Source organism: Diabrotica virgifera, chromosome 1 (genome assembly GCF_917563875.1).
Source record: "Diabrotica virgifera virgifera chromosome 1, PGI_DIABVI_V3a".
Classification (NCBI taxonomy): domain Eukaryota; kingdom Metazoa; phylum Arthropoda; class Insecta; order Coleoptera; family Chrysomelidae; genus Diabrotica; species Diabrotica virgifera.
Window position 1 is genome coordinate 180,524,195 of NC_065443.1, and position 16,705 is coordinate 180,540,899.

General features: G+C 31.1%; 2 protein-coding genes across 3 annotated transcripts in view; one reads left to right on the top strand and one right to left on the bottom strand.

Moving 5' to 3' along the window:
* Window positions 1-12,156, top strand: part of LOC126878929 (beta-catenin-like protein 1) — a 249,890-nt gene extending 237,734 nt beyond the window's left edge. For both annotated transcript variants that reach the window (XM_050641810.1, XM_050641811.1), the window contains 2 exons: window positions 3,688-4,110; window positions 11,873-12,156. In XM_050641810.1, coding sequence (XP_050497767.1) covers window positions 3,688-4,110; window positions 11,873-12,102 — 653 coding nt within the window. In that variant the 3' untranslated portion in view covers window positions 12,103-12,156. The remainder of the gene's footprint in view (window positions 1-3,687; window positions 4,111-11,872) is intronic.
* The window catches only part of LOC126878934 (telomere length and silencing protein 1 homolog), a 151,266-nt gene continuing 146,706 nt past the window's right edge, over window positions 12,146-16,705 (bottom strand). Inside the window, exon 3 of the mRNA XM_050641818.1 lies at window positions 12,146-12,572. Coding sequence (XP_050497775.1) covers window positions 12,359-12,572 — 214 coding nt within the window. The 3' untranslated portion in view covers window positions 12,146-12,358. The remainder of the gene's footprint in view (window positions 12,573-16,705) is intronic.

The following is a 16,705-nucleotide window of genomic DNA, read 5'->3' on the forward strand; positions in this document are numbered from 1 at the left end:
TAACACTAACCCCTTCGGGCAAACTACTGTTGTTTTACAAAGATAACAAAAACCTATGTGTTTCTTGCAGTCGATTTTTTGGACTTATTTAGCTTTTAACAAATTTAGGTCAAAAAACGGTTTATTTTCGCTTTATTCGTCAATCAGCAAAAAGTGAAGCATTTAAAACAAATTCGAGAGTAAGAAGCTTATACGTCACATAAAAACTTTCAAAATGGCTTTTTCTAAATGTTTCTATCCTCATTTGTTGCTCAGAAAATTGCAAAATAAGTCAAATTTTGGTTTTTTACAAATGTTCATATTTTTTTTAAATGGCCTTAAAACCTTCATATTCAGTGGATTGTTGGGTATTGTGGTTCTTAAAATAGGATCAAAATTTCAAAGTAATTGGTCAAATAGTTTAAAAGCTATTTTTTATCCCAAATTAATTTGTTTTGCAACAATATAAGTCAGAAAATAATAAAGTTACATTCATTTTAGGGTTAGCGCATGAAAGAAGAAGTTTTACCCCTTCAATCTTATTTAAAAAAAAAGAAGAAAAACAATTTTTAATATTGTAAAATCAATTTGCAAATACATGTCGATTTTTTGCTTATAAACAATTAGAATAACTTTTTAACCATTGCCTGCAGGAAAATTATTTTTCGCGATTGGAAAGTGCATTTTTTCACAAATTCCAAAAGAACAAAAGGTATCCTAGGTCAATTTGGGACGACTTTAGTTCCTATATTTTAATTCACAGCAGCTTTGTTTATAACAATTAAAAGCATCTAATTAGCTTCATTTGAAAGAACATATTTCAAAGTTTTAATGTTCCAAATTCGAAGCATAGAACACTTTCATAAAAACAATAAAGAATTATTAACCATTATTATTTATTGCGATACAATTAAATTTGAAGATTATTTTTTCCCATCTACTATTTTTTTTTTTCAAATTTACTGTAATTTTGTGACCCTGGCACAATAATCCCACTCTACAGTGTTGCTAAAACCGCTTTATTTGTAAAAGTTGGACGACAGATCGAATCGTCTGTGAACCGTTTAACTTCGTCCCAAATTGTTGTAGGACAACTTTGTTTCTTTTAAAATTTGAGAAAAAATGCAAGCTTTCTAATCATTAAAAATAATTTTCCAGTAGGCAATAGTTAAAATGTTATTCTAATTGGTATTACAATATTTAATAACATTTTATAATATTTAATAATATTGAAGGGGTAAAACTTATTCTTTCATAAGCTAACCGTAAAATTACTGCAACTATTATTTTCTGACTTATATTATTGCAAAAAAATTTAATTTGGGATAAGCAAATAAAATAACTTTTAAAACTATTTGACCAATAACTTGGTATATGGCAGTGTAATTGGTATTATAATATTTAATAACATTTTATAATAATAATATTGAAGGGGTAAAAACTTCTTCTTTCATAAGCTAACCGTAAAATTACTTACTGTAACTATTATTTTCTGATTTATATTATTGCAAAAAATTTTAATTTGTGATAAGTAAATAAAATAACTTTAAAGCTATTTGACCAATAACTTTGAAATCTTGAACATATTTTACGCACCAAAGCACCCGACATTCCATGTAATATGAAGGTTCTAAGTTTGGAATTTTAAAACAGTTTTTAACTATAAAAATCCAAAATTTCTGACTTTGCAATTTTCCAAGTAATAAATAACCACAGAAACTTAAAAAAACGCAATTTTGAAAGTTGTTATATGACATAAGTTTCTTCCTCTCAAATTTGATCAAATGTTTAACTTTTTGCTGAAAGACGAAAAAAGCGAAAATTTATCGTTTTTTGACCTTAATTTGTTAATAACTAATTAAGTCCAAAAATCGACTGCAGGAAACATACCACTAAGCGCCAAAATTAACGCACCACCTTAAAATTGGGACATTTTTAATGTCTCATATTTCCTAAACCTGTTGTCCGATTTTAGTGTATCTTTTAATATGTTATAGCTTTATTCTTCAAGAATATTGATGTAATAATATTGTTGCTAAACAGATAAGTGTCATTGTATACCGGGTGTAACAATGATAGTGTGTTTTTTCCTCAAAGTTTGGAACACCCTGTGGGATATTCTAGCATATATAAAATATTGAAATTAAAACTCAACTGTAACCTTAAGCTATCTTAACATTTTGCTTTTTGATTCATTCGCTTATGTTGGATAATAAAAAAGTTAGGTACTTTAACAACTAGCAACGTTTTTCATCAATACAGGGTGTTTTTAAATAACTGCTACAAACTTTAAGGGGTAATTCTGCATGAAAAAATAATGACCGTTTGCTTTATAAACGTATGTCCGCAAATGCTTCGTTTCCGAGATACGGGATGTTGAATTTTTTCTTACAAACTGACGATTTATTTATTGCTCTAAAACCGGTTAAGATATGCAAATGAAATTTGGTAGGTTTTAAGAGGTGGTTATTGGGCATTTTTTTGGCATACAATTAAGAATTTTATATTCACCATTGGCGTGCATACGGGTAATATGACCGGGTAATATGACCCGTATGCACGCCAATGGTGAATATAAAATTCTTAGTTGTACGTCAAAAAATGCGCAATAACTACCTCTTAAAACCTACCAAATTTCATTTGCATATCTTAACCGGTTTTAGAGCAATAAATAAATCGTCAGTTTGTAAGAAAAAATTCAACATCCCGTATCTCGGAAAAGAAGCATTTGCGGACACATGTTTATAAAGCAAACGGTCATTATTTCTTCATGCAGAATTACCCCTTAAAGTTTGTAGCACTTATTTAAAAACACCCTGTATTGATGAAAAACGTTGCTAGTTGTTAAAGTACCTAACTTTTTTATTATCCAACATAAGCGAACGAATCAAAAAGCAAAATGTTAAGACAGCTTAAGGTTACAGTTGATATATACTCTAGAACAGCGGTTCTCAATCTGTGGTACATGTACCACTGGTGGTGCATATCATTATTTGCGGTGGTACACGAAACACAAAAACTTAAAATAGTAGTACATAGTAAGTCTTGATTATACAATCTAAAAATATAGAAATATAATAAAAGAAACTTTAGATGGTACATGACTCAAAAAGATTGAGAACCGCTGCTCTAGAATATTCCACAGGGTGTTCCAAACTTTGAGGAAAAAACACACTATCATTGTTACACCCGGTATACAATGACACTTATCTGATTAGCAACAATATTATTACACCGATATTCTTCAAGAATAAAGCTATAACATATTAAAAAAATCACTAAAATCGGACAACAGGTTTAGGAAATATGAGACATTAAAAATGTCCCATTTTTAAGGTGGTACGTTGATTTTGGCGCTTAGTGTATATTCTTGCTATTGAAATCCATACTACTCAAAACAACTGTCGTTTACCTAGAGGGGTCAGTGTTACAAACATATACATTTTTTGCTTATTTCCCTGAACTACTAGTGCTTATTTGCCTCTAACGATATAATATATTTTTCCCTTCCTATTTAATATCGGAAGAATCTTCGATCCTAAGATATTTTCTTCCTTACTAGAACAGAAACTGCAGCTGTGACAACTGAATGCTCCTTCCTTTCCAATTCCGTTTCTCGTCAGTATTTCAATTATGTATATCTAAACTTTTGTATTTTCTCTCTGTATAATACACCACCAAGTATTTTTAATATTGCAAATTTTATAGGCTTACAGCTAATGAATCTGATGTTAAGAGAAAAGAAAACCTCCAGAAATGGCTCCCTAAAAGTATTAGATTACGCTATGTCAGGTCCTCAAGGTAAAGACAACTGTAATAAATTTGTAGATATTCTTGGTCTGCGTACTATCTTTCCATTATTCATGAAGACACCTAAGAAGAATAGAAGAAAAGTATTGTCCACTGAAGAGCACGAAGAGCATGTGTGTTCTATAATAGCTTCGATGTTGAGAAACTGCAGAGGCTCACAAAGACAGAGATTAGTCAGTAAATTTACAGAAAACGATCACGAGAAAGTAGACCGGCTACTTGAATTACATTTCAAATATTTGGAAAAAATTGAAGCTATCGATGATACAATCGAAGAAGACAATGAAGAAGAAGATGCCGTTTATTTAAAAAGACTTGAAGGTAAATCATTAATAAGACTAATTAGAATCAATATCAAATCAACTTAAAAATATTAGTAATGATTTAGTTTTTTTTATTAATAATTATCATCCTCGGTACTACTTGTTTATTTGCTTATCGACAAAAGAATTATTATTATATATTGTGAGACTATTTGGAATAATTGATAGGGACGAGAATTATGTCATATTACAAGTTTATCGCAAACCCCTTTTTTTAGTGCGTCATAGTTTGTCGAATTCGCTATAACGCATTAAGCTCGAAGTTACAGAAAAAACGTACGTCCGTGATTATTATTACATAGAACTTAAAAAAATTATGTATTCGTTGAAGGGTATTTCCATATTAAAGCGATTTATACTTATAGATGTACAGTCAACCCCCGTTTATCCGCTAGCGGGTTATCCGCGGAGCGGATTATCTATATTTATTTTTTCCTTAAAATATTTTAAAATATTAATATTCTGGCAAATATTTATATAAATATTGATATTTATATAAACATAAATATAAATATTCTGACAACTGTCAGATTTAACTAAAATGTCGTGCAGCGATTCGCGACATTCTTAAATCTTAAGGCGGAGATACATATGCGCTCTGCTCGGTGTGCGAGCCGCTCGCGCGCAGCGTATTCGTCAGATTAGTACGTGTTTTCAAGTGACGCACAAACGGCACGCACACGGCGCACCACGATCTAAATTCTGTCGGTTTTTCAACAAACGCTTTGATGGTTCGCAATACGTATTTGGACGGGTTTGCGAGTGGTTTGTTGGTTTTGGCGCGTATGAGTTGAATATTTGTTAGTAATGGAATGGTCGGAACTGTCGGAAGGAAATTGATGTTTACCGCGGAAAATAATTATTGTGGGATCCTCAATAAAGAACCATTTAATTTAAAGAAACAACTTAAATCCGATCTGAACGGAAATAGAAGCTGAAATAAAAAAATGTACATGCGGACCTTTTTAAAAAATGTTAGTTCATTGTTGTACTAAAAATAACATGTATTAAAAATAAGATTTACTATTTTATTTGTAGTCCAGGAACCGAAGCATTTCACCTCGCAATTTTTACAGAATGGATCGATTTGCTGGAAAATTTGAGAATAAGTAGTGGATAGTTCAAGGATCAAAATCTATATGATGCCGAAAGGCGCTTTTACCATGGGGTCGGTTGCCACCCCATCTTAAAGGTGGAAATTTTTTATTATATTTTGACAGCAAAAGTTGATAAAAACATTCATTCTAAGCAAAAAATGTTCTATACATTTTTTTGATAAAATTAATACTTTTCGATTTATTCGCTATCGAAAGTGTTAGTTTTATATAGAAAAAATCAGTGTTTTTCGATATATACTCATTTACCATTTACTCAATTTTTGCCGTAGAAAAAATTTTTTCAAACTAAGTTCTTGGGAATTAAATAACCTACAATTTCGTATTAAAACATTTTTTCGTATATCTGATGCTAATCTTTCTATTTTGAAGAAAATGGCATTTTTTACCAAACTACAAAAAGTCGTTATTCGCTTTTAACTCTAGTTTTTTAAAAACATCCTTCTAAGCCAGTCAAACTTTTAAAATCTATTAATAATACATAAATAAAAAAGAATTAATAAGACCAATGACTAAAACCAAAGCTAAATATTATTATGCTTCCAATTGGATTTCTTTTTTTTTTGTTTTGAAAAAAATATATTGATTTTTTAACCGTAACCTTTTTAATTTTTATCTTAGAAAGTTTGTTAAAAAATAATTTGGTAGGTTTTTACAAGATCTATAAGATTGTTAATACCAAATCCTTTTAAAATCCTCAGTCGCAAAAAGTGGTGACTTTGAAAGGGTTGGTAAAGGTGATTTTTGCATGTTATTACAAGATTTAATTGTACATAGCTCACTCAATTTTTACCGTAGAGAAAATTTTTGCAAACCAAGTTCTTGGGAATTAAATAACCTACAATTTTATATTTAAATATTTTTTTGTATCTCTGATGATAATCTTTCTATTCTGAAGAAAAGGGAATTTTTTACCAAACTTCAAAAATTCGATATTTGCTTTTGACTCCATTTTCTTTAAAACTAATCATTCTAAACCAGTTAAACTTCTTGAACCTATTAATAATACATAAGTAAAGAAGATGAAATAAGGTCAATGACTAATTTTAATCAGGGTGGTGATTAGGGGTTTGCTTTCGATCACTTTTTCGCTGAAAAATATAGGGTCTGACATTCTTTTCATTATAAGCCACCTAATTTTTGAGCTAAAGACTTTTTTTTATTGTTGAAGATAAATATTTTTAAATACTTCAAATTAGTTTAAACAAGTGATCCTCGAAAAATGCATAGTTTTCCCGTCTTTTGACTTTGAAACTACAGTATTTAGCATTTGCCGAAGAAGCCCTAACATATAATAAAGTATACCTCGATTACTATTGGTCTTAAAGAAAATTTAAAAACACGGTTTTGTTGATTTTTTCAAAAGGTACATTTTTTTAAGCAAAGTGGTTTCGATAAAACAAAAACTTTTTGAGTTATTGGCAGAAAACTGATTAAAAACATTAATTTTTTTAATATAAAACTAACACTTTTGATAGCGAATAAATAGAAAACTATTAATTTTATCAAAAAAATGTATAGAACATTTTTTGCTTAGAATGAATGTTTTTACCAACTTTTGCGGTCAAAATATAATACAAAATTTTCACCCCCGACATGGGGTGGCAACCACCCCCATGGTAAAAGCGCCTTTTGGCATCATATAGATTTTAATCCTTGGACTATCCACTACTTATTCTCAAATTTTCAAGCAAATCGATCCATTCTGTAAAAATTGCGAGGTTTTGTCCTATTTTAAGCTTCATTACTTGGACTATTGGGCATAAGCCAAAATTCGAGTTTGAAATCAAGTTTACTTGACCTTTCGACTTTCACTTCCGAAATAGTTATCAATATCAAAAAAACATTCATAAGCAGATATATATTATGTGTCACCGGAAAGCGAAATAGGTAACGCACGACTTGGAGAACCTATAGTTTTCTAACTTCGTGTCTGGTGAAGCAACGCAGTTGAAACAAGCGGATATATTATAATTGAGTCACCGGAAAGCGAAAAAGGTAAGGCACAACTTGGAAGACCCAATAGTTTTCTAACTTCGCTTCTGGTGAAGCAACAGAGTTGGAACAAGCAGATATATTATAATTGGGTCACCGGAAAGCCAAAAAGGTAACGCACAACTTGGAAGACCCAATAGTTTTCTAACTTCGCTTCTGGTGAAGCAACGGAGTTGGAACAAGCAGATATATTATAATTGGGTCACCGAAAAGCCAAAAAGGTAACGCACAACTTGGAAGACCCAGTAGTTTTCTAACTTCGCTTCTGGTGAAGCAACGGAGTTGGAACAAGCAGATATATTATAATTGGGTCACCGGAGAGCCAAAAAGGTAGCGCACAACTTGGAAGACCCAATAGTTTTCTAACTTCGCTTCTGGTGAAGCAACGGAGTTGGAACATGCAGATATATTATAATTGGGTCACCGGAAAACGAAAAAGGTAATGCACAACTTGGAAGAGCCTATAGTTTCCTAACTTCGCTTCTGGTGAAGCAACGGAGTTGGAACAAGCAGATATATTATAATTGGGTCACCGGAAAACGAAAAAGGTAAAGCACAACTTGGAAGAGCCTATAGTTTCCTAACTTCGCTTCTGGTGAAGCAACGGAGTTGGAACAAGCAGATATATTATAATTGAGTCACCGGAAAGCCAAAAAGGTAACGCACAACTTGGAAGAGCCAATAGTTCTCTAACTTCGCTTCTGGTGAAGCAACGGAGTTGAAACAAGCAGATACATTACAATTGTGTCACCGGAAAACGAAAAAGGTAACGCACAACGTGGAAGAACCTATAGTTCTCTAATTTTGTTTCTGGTTGTAGGAACAAGCAGATATATTATGGTAGGGGAGCAAAGTATGCTAAATGTGCAGTCACTCGAGCGCTTTGGGGACCTATTGGGCTGTGATTATTAGGTCCTAAAACCAAAAAAAGTTAAGTAAAATTTTCCATTTTAGTGGGGACTTCCCATTTTTTAATTTAATTTTCCATTTCCTACAATCTTTTTTCAGATTACAGCGCCATCTATCCATAATTAGAAAAATTGTTTCGAATAAAAGTTGTTTATTTTTATACAAACGATCCAAATCTGCAATAAGAAATGGGGGCTACCACTTAAGATTTTAAAGTAAGCCCCCCACCTCACCCCTGTGGGGGTCGTGTTTGGAACCATTCGATAGATTTTTTAAAAATATTGGTAAAGTGTATTTTGCAGTTTTTCGATATGATGTTTATTTTGCGAAAGATCGCGGGATTTGTATTTAAAATTTTAAATTCCCCCCCCCCCCCCCCGCCCTCTCCGTGGGGGTCATGTTTGGTATTTTTCGATAGATTTTTGAAAAACATTGAACACGCAATTTTTAGTTTTTCAATCTGACGTTCATTTCGCAAAATATTCGCTTTTTTTTGTGAAACTTTTTGACTCGCCCATTTCCGTACACCCCGCTCAAATCGTCATATTTTTGAAATATAGACTCTTTTGCATGTACTTAACTTACCTAATCTTAATCTGACAATTTCGAGTATTTTTAAGGATAGATTTTTTTTTCGGGCCCCCCTGAACGAACCCCCCTGTGTTAAGAGCCAATAGATGGTGGAGGTACATCTGCAGGGTACAACGTTTCTCCCCATATGATAATCTGACGCGCTCGAGTAACTGCAAAAATCCCCGCTTGGGCTCCCCTACCATTATATTTGTGTCGCCGGGAAGCGAAAAGGTAGTTCCCGAAATGTTCGCAAACTGTGGCTTATTCCACATAAAATAGTAAATTGCATAAGATGACACAAGAAAATAGTTTCAGAATATGTAATAATAAAATAAGATGTAGTAGAAGTACAGGACAGAGACATGATTATCTACAATTACTAAACGTTCGTATGTTTCCTCTGGGTCGTCAAAATGAAAAATTTTAACGAACAATAACCGCGCCTAAAACGCGCGGCGCTCACACGGCGCGGAGTTCGCGGCGCAAATATGTATTTCCGCCTTTATATGACGTCAAAATGAATGACAAACTCAAAAAAGGGTTTGGGATAAACTGTATATTACAAAATGTGTACTGAAAAATTTCCTAGATCACTAAATGTTTTTCATCTAATAATTAACCTGTTAACTAATATAGGATTTGTGATTAGCGTATAATTGTTATTTCTTCTACACTCGGGCAGGCGCGCTTTTAAAAATCATAAGAACGGGCACGTTGCGGAACTTTATGCTGCAAGCAGAAAAACGTATAAATTAAATTCAAAAGATTCATACTTATCCTTAAGAGGATCGGTACGTATTTTCGGCTGCAATGCTATTCAAATGGGGATTCATTTTTTTCGAATCCTGAGAAAACTAATAAGTATTTTTGAAAAATTTAAACGCAGAATGAAAGATTACGTTATTAGCGAGGGCCGAAAGTCCCTGAGAACTTCTATAATGTTTATTTTAATAAGTTACAGGGGTGAAAAACTAAGAGAAAATTTAGTATGATTTTTAATTTCAAATATATCATTCAAAATAAACTTTTTATTTATTCTAAGGGACTTTCGGCCCTCGGTAATAATTTAGTCTTTCATTCTGCGTTTAAATTTTTCAAAAATATTTATTAGTTTTTTCATGATTCGAAAAAAATTAACACAATGCCGTGGTAATATTTTCCAAATCTATCTTTGTCTTACAACGCACTCAGCCGAATATAATATTGTCAGCATATATTGTCAGTCAGACACTGACAATCAGATACAAATTTTAAATATTTGACATTGCATCGGGAATATGTTGAGTTATTGATTAAATATTATTGATATATAGTGTATTTGATAAATAACTGATTTAAGACGTGAACTTAATAAAAAGTTATTTATTGTGTATTATTTGTGGAAGATCCAAGCAGAGAATACATCAGGATAATATATTCTGTGATCCAAGTATTTTGTTGTTAAAGATGTTCAAAATTGTAAGCGTTCCATAACAATATATTATTAAAAAATCACTTTAACACTTTTCTTCTTTTCTCGATTAAGTATTAGTCTTTGTTGTACAAATAAATTATTACAATCACTGAATACATAGTTAGTGAAAAAATTATCACATTTATTAACTGAATTAATAATTTGCAATTATAAAAATAACAGTTATCCAAGAACATTCAAAACCCATCTCTTTAAATTAATGATGACATTTTCAAGTAGAATGACATTCTAGTAATGTTTACATATCCATACCAGTGTGAATTTTACTACACGTAATTTGCCGTGTAAAGACAGAAAAAGTAGGGATACACGTAAAATATTTGCGAATTATGTACCCATAGCCTTAATATACGTAATAGTAAATATTTGATAGTTAAAAAAATCTTTTTACTTCAAAAAAGTACAACAATAATTAATATTCTACATAATAAATCATTCTCCTATTTCGAATTTAGTCGAAATATTTTTGCTGATCCTTTGGATCCAGGACGAACTGTTATTGTATTTTTTGCTTTGATTTTGGGGCTTGTGCCACTGTTTACTCATATTATCGGGCGCGCTACGGCACGGAATGCCGACAATTCAACACCTATTACTTCAGCGTCGTACTGGCAACTAAAGAAATCATATACCGAGGCGGTATGTGCGTCGTGAGTTACCCAATATACACTCAACGGCACAAAATTCCGCCACCCAAATTTTTTGATTAGGTTTGACAATTTATAGAATATTTGATTTTGTTTTTTAGTCCTGTCATATTATCCCGGAGGCATCACTAAAATTGTGTTTTTTGAATTATCCGAATATCTCTTTTCTTGTAAGAGCTGTACCATTTTTTGTAAATAAAAACACTGATTGTCTCATAAAATAGAGGTTAGATTGATAAGATTAGAGTGGCCCTCATGCAGCCCAGATCTCAATCTTATTGAGCATTTATGGGATGAATTAAATAAAGCTATTCGCCGTCATCCTAGACCTCCAGAAAATTTGGTACAGTTATGGTCCTGGTAGAGGTTTATCGGGCTATTCCCCAGGCAAGGATAACCCCATATTTATTCGATGCTAAACAGATTGCGAGCAGTCGTTGCTGCAAGAGGTGGATATACGCGCTATTGAATTGTTTTGTTGTTAATTTTGTTTTGTTAAGTTTAGCGCGTTTGATATTTTTAACTAAATAAACCTTCAGAGCAGTGTTTTTATTTACAGCTCTTACAGTTAAAGAGATATTTGGATAATTCAAAAAACAAAACCTTAGTGATACCTACAGGATAATATAAAAGGAATATGACACAAAATCAGCCCTCCAATTTTTCCACAGAATTTTTTTAATTTAACAGAAAAAACAACGCTTTCATTCACCCCCGTATAATGCCATAATATATAAAGCAAAAAAATTTTGTTACCGAAATAATAACAAACGACATCAATACATGTACCTACAAACTGATGCAAGAATCTTGAAAATCGGAGTACAAATAAAAAGTTATAGATTGTCAAACTTAATCAAAAATTTTTGGTGGCGGAATTTTGTGCCGGTGAGTGTAGTTATTTGAGAATAGTGAGGCGGATAAGTGGAAGTAACTAATAATATTTTACGGAATCTTGAAATTAGTAGAAAGGCGGCATAGAGGACCACTAGCACGGCCGCCGGAGGATTAAAAACTTAAACAAAACTAAAAACTTTATACTTTTAGGTGGTTTGTTTACTCTTCAGCTAGTAGACTACATCATTGTAGAAGTATGTGCAGCGGGACCTGGAAGCATAAAACACAGGGTCATGCAAATTTTGAATCTTCGCGGTGCCTCGTTGAAAACCATTAGACATATCATGAGGGAATATGCTGGTAATTTAGGAGAGGAGGGCGATAAAGAATGGAAAGATCAAGAACAGCAACATATTTTGAACTTAGTAGATAAGTTTTAATGTAATGTCTTAGGTTTGTAATAATTTAGAAAAAAATTAAATATTTTTAATCAATGACGTCATTTAATATTCCTAAGAAAAAGATTAAAGCATTTGGCTGGAACATACCATCACAGTATATATTCTAATATTAAAACACTTTGAAACGATTATTTTTCAATTAAGCTGTAAATACATGTCTAGTTTAAAATTTTCAAATACAGTTTATTACTATATCTATGATAAAACTATAGTTTTTTTACTAAAACATTTAATATTATCTTTTAAACTGTTTTTTGAATCTTTCATAATAATAATCGTCCGTAGCTTTTTCATCCTTTTTCTTCGGTTTTTCCTCCATTTTAGCCTTCTTTGGCGGAATTTCACTCGCTCCTGTATTAAACCTATTATGCTGTACAAAATTTACAGCCATGTTGGATGGAACAAACTGTGAGGGCCCATCCTTCTTATTTTGTTTTTCCCACAATAACCTAAAAATTTAACAATAAAAATATCTTCAAATAATGATTTTGCTGTAAAACGAAATCAAGAGACCTCTTATATTTCAGAGAAAATGCAGTTTTTGCTTTTATTTGATTCAGAGTTGGACCACCATCTCCAGATAGCTATTTCTGCCTCTCGGGCGTTATCAATGGATCTACGTAGTCTCAACTCTGAATCAAACATTACTTCAAGCAGCAGCGAGAAGCGGAACTAGCTGACTTGACAATGGCAAGTGTGATTTTGCCAAAACGTCAAAATGGTTTTTCTCAAAACCAAAATTATTCAACGTGGAGTCAAACACGGAAAACAACAGAAAGCATATATAATATGAGATAATATATATATATATATATATATATATATATATATATATATATATATATATATATATATATATATATATATATATATACAGTATGCCCCTGTAAGTTGTATCCATATGGAAAACTTTTTTATTATTAATTTTACGAAAGAAAGTTATTCTTTATAAAAAGCTCTGCATGATCAAAAACCTAAGATTTAACCATCAAATGTCACATTTTTTGAATATTATACGAGGTATGTCAAAAAGTTTGAATTTCACACAAGAGTAAAGTAGCTTTATTTTTCACAATATTGAAAATTGCTATTATGAAAAGTTGTTCGGAATTACAAACTGTATTCTAGTATGCAATTACATCCTAATTGAAAAAATTTTTTTTTGAAAAATTATGGATAACTAACATTATTTTCAGTTATTTTAATTCAGATAACTCTTTTATTATTAATTTTACGAAAAAAAGTGATTCTGAATAAAAAGTTCTGCATGGTCTAAAATCTAAAATACAACCATCTTTTGTCAAATTTTATCAATTTTATACGAGGTATGTCAAAAAATATGAATTTCGCTCAAGAGTAAAATACGTTTATTTTTCACAATATCGAAAATTGTTATTATGAAAAGTTATTTAGAATTAAAAACTATGTTTCAGTATGTAATTACATCCTTCTAATTGAAATATTCTGAACTATAAAGGTACTTTACTTTTGATCTAAATTTATCTTTTTTGACATACCTCGTATAAAATTGATCAAATTTGGTATAAGATTTTTGTATTTTAAGGTTTAGACCATCCAGAACTTTTTATTAAGAATCACTTTTTTTCGTAAAATTAATAATAAATGAGTTACCAGAATTGAAATAACTGAAAAAATAATGATAGTTATCCATAATTTCTCAAAAAAAATTTTTTTCAATTAGAAGGATGTAATTGCATATTAGAATATAGTTTTTAATTCCAAACAACTTTTCTTAATAGCAATTTCCAATATTACGAAAAATAAAGCTATTTTACTCTTGAGTGAAATTCAAACTTTTTGACATACCTCGTATAATATTCAAAAAATTTGATATTTGATGGTTAAATCTTAGGTTTTGGACCATGCAGAGCTTTTTATAAAGAATGACTTTTTTCGCAAAATTAATAATAAAAAAGTTTTCCATATGGATACAACTTACAGAGACATACTGTATATATATATATATATATATATATATATATATATATATATATATATATATATTGTTGTGATCTTGATTATTGTCAAACATCCTTTTACTTCCTTTTCATACTTTCCTATGCGTTCCTCCATTTTCTTGTTGTTCTCTTCTATTGCTTGTTTCATTTTTTGTTGTGTTTCATCCATTTTTTGATCCAATTTTTGTTGTGTTTCATCCATTTTTTGTTGTGTTTCATCCATTTTTTGATCCACTTTATCCATTTTCTTTGATGCTTCATCCATTGCTAGTTTTGTTTCCTCCTGATTTTTATCCATTGTCCTTTTTGCTTCATCCATTTTTTGTTGTGTTTCATCCATTTTTTGATCCATTTTTTGTTGTGTTTCATCTATTTTTTGTTGTGTTTCATCCATTTTTTGTTGTGTTTCATCCATTTTCTTTGATGTTTCTTCCTGATTTTTATCCATTGTCCTTTTTGCTTCATCCAGTTTTTGTGACTGGAGTTGCATCAGTTGTAATAGTTTATCTATTCCTGATAATTCTTGCTGTTCTGATGCCATGATTGTCGTGTCTAAAATATCTTCTTGGTCTGAATGTTCTTTTTGTTTTTTGTTGTCTTTGCTTTGGCTTCTTGTCACAGACATTTGTTTTCAAGAAGTACTATCCCCGCCAAATATGAAATTTTACTAGTATGTTACCAAGACGAATTTTTCTCAACCAAATATTATAAATTGTCAATAAATATATCAAATGTAAATATCGTAAAAGTAAATTATTAAATCTAAAAAGAGATCTAAAATTTTATGTTATCAAATGTAAGTATCTCACTTTTTACCACAGGCATATAAATCTTCAAATACCGGCTTTACTCTTTCTATCCTTCAAATTTGCCACTAGAAATACTTTTCAATGCCCTCCACGTTGGACGACAGTTGATGTGATCTTTATTATTGATATGAGATAATATTCTTATATGTCATTTAATTTAATCAATGCATTAATAATAATCTAATTTATTTACCAGATCACATATCAATATGTTTTCAAATCTCAGGGCTTTTTATAAAATTAATTACTTACTTACGTGGCTTCTAAGTATTTCTCAATGGTTCCTAATCGGGATAGGAAAGAAAAGAGTAAAATAATACACACATATGGGTTACAATTATAATCAAAATATTGTTTATTTTATTTAAATGGCAATCACTGCTTAATATTTGCTATATCTTATTATTCTTAAACATAACATTTACACATGGGAATCTTATTTCCTTTTGGTTTCCAATTGAAAGTTTTTATTAACATTTAACTATTATGATTTATTAGCAACAATTCTATTTAAGTTTGATGAAGCTTTTCTGATATTATTGATTATGTTCTTCAATTTTAAATGTGGTATTTAATACGAAAAACCCATACATTCATGTCCAAACAAATGAGACTGACCTTTTTCTGGTGAACTGAGAATGTCTTCACACAAGACCCGTTTCCTGCTATCCTTGGCTGCGATCAACACCTCGTCCTGGCTTCCAGTAATGTTCTCCTTTGAAAACTAGCTCGTATAGCTCCCGTTCCTGCTTCTGTCGTGATGCCGTGTTTCTACCTTTTTCGAAACTTCAATCAGCTACCGGGACACTCTTGGCTCAAGGAGGTTCTTTACTCTCGACCTGGCCTACCTCTCGTTCCACGATAGATACTCCACACTCACGGAACTACACCGGCCTTCTCACTCTCCGTACACTACCGTCTACTACTGGACTTCACTTCTCGACAGCTCAAAACATTCTGATCTATCTTTTCCATTCATTCCCCTACTTTCTAAATATCCCTTCCAGATTCACAAATCAACCTTCCACCACCAACTCTCATTCGCAGTATTCCTCAAAACCAATTTTTAATCTTTCTAAATATGCTTAATGGATTTCCAAAAAAATAGTTAATTCCCATTCAAAATTACTTTCTACTATTTACAAAATTTAATGACCTATTATCTACTTCAAATGAGTCTTATTTAGCATAGGCTAATGATCGAACCTTCCGCGATATAATATATATATATATATATATATATATATATATATATATATATATATATATATATATATATATATATATATATATATAAAACAAGGAGAGGTTAGCGCGAGTTAATAAATATCGGCATGGCTCGCAATAAGTATGAAAAACAAAATATGCACAAGATGGAATGCAACCATAGACACGTGTTTCTGACTTATTAGTCGTCATCAGTATGATATAGCTAAACATCAATATATATATATATATATATATATATATATATATATATATATATATATATATATATATATATATATATATATATATATATATATATATATATATCCTCTTAACATTGCGGACTCGGTATTAAGGTTTTGACCATACACAACGGACTCGAGCGATTTACGGCCTCAATATACGGAGTCCGTAATTTTTTTCATGTATTTCTTTTAACTGGTTGTCATTTTCTACCAAAGTTTTGTTGAATGAGAAACTAGAGACCTCTACCTACCAAACAAAAATGTTACAAATCTTGTTGGTGTCTTAGAATTCCTGTAAATCTTAAAACAAAATGAGTCCGTAACGTCGCTTATAGTTCAG